The sequence below is a fragment of the Cryptomeria japonica genome, chromosome 5 (assembly GCF_030272615.1).
Source record: "Cryptomeria japonica chromosome 5, Sugi_1.0, whole genome shotgun sequence".
NCBI lineage: Eukaryota > Viridiplantae > Streptophyta > Pinopsida > Cupressales > Cupressaceae > Cryptomeria > Cryptomeria japonica.
The window spans coordinates 565,684,887-565,689,811 of record NC_081409.1 but is presented as its reverse complement, the minus strand read 5'-3'; the positions used below and the strand labels follow the sequence as shown (position 1 = coordinate 565,689,811).

Below are 4,925 nucleotides of genomic sequence, written 5' to 3'. Positions count from 1 at the left end.
CGCTTCAGTGGTGATATGCACAGGAAAAACAGAAGCCCCAGCCCCTACCCATGCAACCTCATCTAGTTGGACAATTAGTTTAGCACGGTAGATGAACGTAGCATTCATTGCTTACGGTAAAAACATAAACATCATGTTTACTTACGTAACAATGCTTACAGCAACAAAGCAGCTATTTGAGTGCAGCTCAGTCTTCTAATCCTACTATTGCTAGCGTCTTGACATCGAACTCTTAGATTCTTAGGCAATTCTTCTGTTGGATCCCTTGTTTTCCTATGCAAATCTAACTCGTCAAAAATAGTTGATATCAAGGCCTTGGACTCTAAATCATTCTAAATTGTGAAAGGACTTTTGTGTTTTGAAATCATATCCATGGGACCCCACCCTCAATCTCTTGCCAAATTTTTCAATATAAACTTACTGCCTATACTTATCTGCCAAGCTTAAATTAAAATTTCTTACAATAATTACTTTAGATAGAAAATTCAAAAAAATCTGGTGAATGGCAAAAACTAGTGTTGATGTTTCCCTCCCTGATACAAAAAAACTCAACACATGCTATACATCTAATCTCTCTCTCTCTGATATTATATTATAACATCCAAGGATTGACCAAGAGAAGGTCAAAGGGAATGGAAAATGTTTAATCATTTTTTACAATCAGGCAGAAACCCATGGATTTTGTAGGAATAGCTAATGACTAACATTTTAGCTGAGGGTTTTTGGGAAACCGCTAGCTCTATAATTTGTTTGAAAACTGAGAGAAATTTAAATCTTCAGAAAAATCTTCAAAACTTATCTCAAATTTACTGGTAAGAAATTGTAATTTCAGATGCCTTTTGATGATGTCACGTCGATTAAAAATCATTAAACTGGTGAGAAAAATTCCTAGCCCCAACCCACAGGTATAGGACGAAAGTATGAAAGCAAAAATACAAGGGCTTGAATTTTCCAAGATAAAATTCCTAGTCCCTTCATTACATGGGATCTATCCCTAAATAATTTTGGACCCCAAAGCCCCTTCCTTGCATGGAACCACATCCTTAAAAATCACACTGCTTTTAGACTTGCTTACCTCCAATTTCTCCCCACTTACTTATCAAAGTTCAGTCCACACACTCCTTCCCAGTAGCAAAGGGCAGGCTTTGTTAACCTCCTGCACAACAATTTCCTTCCTGCTTTTTATTTTGATGCCAATCTCTTTGCACGTCCTTTACATGCATTTCAATTTGCCTTGCGTTGCTTCTCTACAGTATATTTATATAGTTCCAGAGTCAATGTAGTATATCCTTCTGTTCCAAGAGCCTCCTTAATGTCTGTGCTCAGTAAATTTTTCAAACATTCGACTCTTTGTGAAGAGAAAGTTAAACAAAAAAAGCATCATATTATGATACGTTTTAATAAACCGTGGAGGATGGATGCTAGAACAGGACTTAAAAATTGGAGCATTCAACATCAGTAAATTTCCACAATCCATTCAATTGAGTGTATGTTTCTGGATTCGATAGTGTGAGAATTTTTGCATCAACTTTTCGGATCACACTCTGTGAGCCATCATCAGGATGATAGAGAGCATAAGGAGAAATGGGTAAGATTCCACCTCTTTCTCTCTCTCTTTAGTTTGTCTTGGTCTGCAATTACCCATTTCTCCTTATGCTCTCTATCATCCTGATGATGGATCACGGGGTGTGATCCGAAACGTTGATGCAAAAATTCTCACAATAGAATCCAGAAGCATATACTCAATTGGAACATTGCCAATAATGCAAAAGGAATACACCATCGTACCTAAATCGCAGAAAGAAATTGGCTATAAGGAATGCACCTATAAATTGAATACAAGAAAAAAATATATATATTTTTGCCCATAATGCACCACTAACCCCTAGGTCATAGAAAAACAATTGCCTAATAGCAATTAAAGCAGAAGGGTGTGCCATCAAACTTAGATCACTTTAAAAAACAAAAACATTATTGCCTTTGATGCATAGGAAACCCAACATCAAGCTTAGATCACGAAACTAGTCTGTCTCTAGCATAGAAAATGGCATATCAAGCTACGATCACAAATAATTGCCTCATTAGCAATAATGCATAGAAATCCACCATTAAGGTTGGAGCACAATAAAATTTCATTATGACAAAAACATTGCACAGGGAATAGGCCATAATAGCCTACTTCACAGTTCAACTACATGTGGGTTTTGAAAATGGTGATTGAAACACACCCATCAAATTCTATTGAACAATATCAACATTAAAAAGTGCCGTAGACAGCCTTACATGGTAAAGCCTAAACTAACTGCATAAAATTCCCCTTAAGAATGCAAATTTTCAACTGAGGAAGCATTACAAAAAAGGAAAGCCAGGGCATATGCCTATGACTGAATTTTAAAGGGAGAAAATCCAGTGTCAACCAAAGCCTGGAGAGGCTTAAACATAGGAGTGGGTAAACTTCCCCATTCCACCCACTCCCACCCATCGCACTTGTCAGGCTCTAGAGTTTGTGGGTGTTGGCTTAAATCGCTCAACTCAGCCCGCATAAAAATGATAACATAATGAGAAGGCCTGAGTTCTTCTTTTACCATTACGTTATTTGTAACTGTTGCAAACTCGATGTTATGGATGGACATCCCTGTTTCCTCCAACACCTCGCGGGCTGCACACTCTTCCCAACTTTCCCCTGTACATTCATAAGGGCAAGCAAATAAAGCATGCGTAATGAAAAGGAGATGGAATTCTCAGAACATTTTGAGGAATTGGGGTTGAGAATCGAACCGAATTCGAGATGGCCACCGGGAAGCGCAAAGGTGGCATGGCCGATGGAGGAGCGTCGGCGCCCCACGAGCACGCTCTCTCCCCTCACCACAAACACTGCAACTCCTACTTTAGGAACCTGCATCGTCCAATCCTCTATCTCAAAACCCTAACGCTGTCTCTCAAAACCCTAACCCTGAATATTAAACCCTGAAAGAAACTTCTCCTGCTTCAAACCCCGATTTTTCTGTTCGATAAGACATCAGTTACATCTATGCTTGTATATATAGCTTGCCTCACGTACTTTCAGGTACAGTATCTGTAGAAAACTACAATGGCGCGTTTTGATTGAATTTTACCAAATTTGGCGCCAACTACAGTGCTCTTTCTTGGACGTGTCTATTTTGGTTCCAAAAGGAGGTTATGAAATTCGTGTTAGTCACATCGAGGTAAAATCTCAGTCATTGTTAGATGTGATCGACGGTGCAGACTGATCATGATGTGGCAGTCTTTCATTGGCTGTGAATGACATTATTTATTTATTTAAAGTGTGAGAGAAAAGGTTAAAAACATATATATTTACGGAGAGGAGAAAACTACATAATTCTACCTTTGTCCTCTAGTTTTATAATACCCTTTGTACACATGTTTTAAATTATTCTATGTTTAAATTGTTTGGAGTTATGTATGTGTATTTTAAAGGATTATTATATTTATTTATTTTTCATAGTTGTTCTATTTAGTTTTGATGGTGGATCATAAGTGTGATTTGGAGCAATGATACAAAATACTTGGCATACTTGAATCTAGAAATCATTTAGAACAAACATAGACTATAGAAATCTGATGAGTTTAATCTTATTGAATATAAATTGTAAAAAATATTGTTAATTTTCAATCATATATAACTTAGTTACAAATTTGCATTGGATATGATAATTAGTAATTGATATTGAATGTCACTTTTTTCATTCACTATTAAATCAATTAAGGAATCTAATTTATGTTTAAGGAAACTTCACATTTTGACATTTGTGTAACAAGTTTGAAAGGTGTTTCTTAGAGCTTTCAAATTTTATGTCGCATATATATGATCCAAATGAACACCTTATACATGTACCCAAGGTTTGTTCTACTAACAAATGAAATCGCTACATCAAAACATAACCACATCCTTAGGGCAAATCTATAACTATAGCCTAGTCCCTCCATAAAAAATATGACATATCATAGTTCAAACTTCATTGTTATGCTTCCAATGCATCCAATTTTAAGTGAATCTAAGCTAAGGTTAAAAAATTATGCTCAAAATAGTGAACAACTCTACACCACCCAGTTTTCTTATGTAAATGTCATTTACTTCAAATATCTTCGACAAGGACTAAAGGTTGTTTTTACTTAAGATAGAACTATTGCATCAAGATAGAACCATGTTTCTTAGAACAAATTTGTGTTTGCAACCTAGTTCCTTCGTAAAATTAGTAAGGAATCCTACTTCAAATTTTATCATTTTGCTTCTAATGTATCCAATTTTAAGTGATTCTAAGCTATGGTTAAAAAATTATGCTCAAAATAATGAAACACTTTGCATCACCCAATTTTCTTACACAAACATCATCCAAATGAGAATATTTTGTAGGTACCAAAGGTTTCCTTCTACTTAGGATGAATCTAAAAAAACAAGACACATTCTATTCAGGATAGGTCCACAACTATAGCCTAGTCTCTTCATAATGTTATGAGGGCCTAGTTCAAATTATGTCGTTATGTTTCTAATGCATCCAATTTTAAGTGACTCTAAACTGGGTTAAAAAGTTATGTTCAAAACATATTCAAACTCTCTATTGACCCTCAAAATCAAGCTAAGTCCTCACACTATTAATTTTTTGGATCCTAATCTCTATCATGTAATTGACTTTAGCTATTTATCTTGCATCTCATTATATTTAATTATTCTCATTAATTTAGAAGCCCTGGATATATTTGTAGGGTGTAATTTTATGTCTATATTTCAACGAACACTAACTAAATACCCCAAAGGTTCTTAAGTATCCTTTTTTGCTAATTTTTAAATTTAGTTATTATGAATATTCATATATTTAATGCAAATTTAAATTTTCATAGATATCTCTTTGCCATCATATATGTCGGATGCACACAATTTGATT

The 4,925-nt window shown here is 35.2% G+C and overlaps 1 protein-coding gene across 1 annotated transcript; it reads right to left on the bottom strand.

Annotated features, from left to right (window-relative positions):
- Window positions 1-2,108: 2,108 nt before the first annotated feature.
- LOC131074933 (nudix hydrolase 1) lies at window positions 2,109-3,153 on the bottom strand. The gene is made up of 2 exons (XM_058011673.2): window positions 2,779-3,153; window positions 2,109-2,683 (listed from the first exon to the last, which is right to left on the bottom strand). The coding sequence occupies exons 1-2, from the start codon at window positions 2,900-2,902 to the stop codon at window positions 2,379-2,381; spliced, it is 429 nt and encodes a 142-aa protein (XP_057867656.1). The 5' UTR covers window positions 2,903-3,153; the 3' UTR covers window positions 2,109-2,378.
- Between the last annotated feature and the right edge of the window lie 1,772 nt (window positions 3,154-4,925).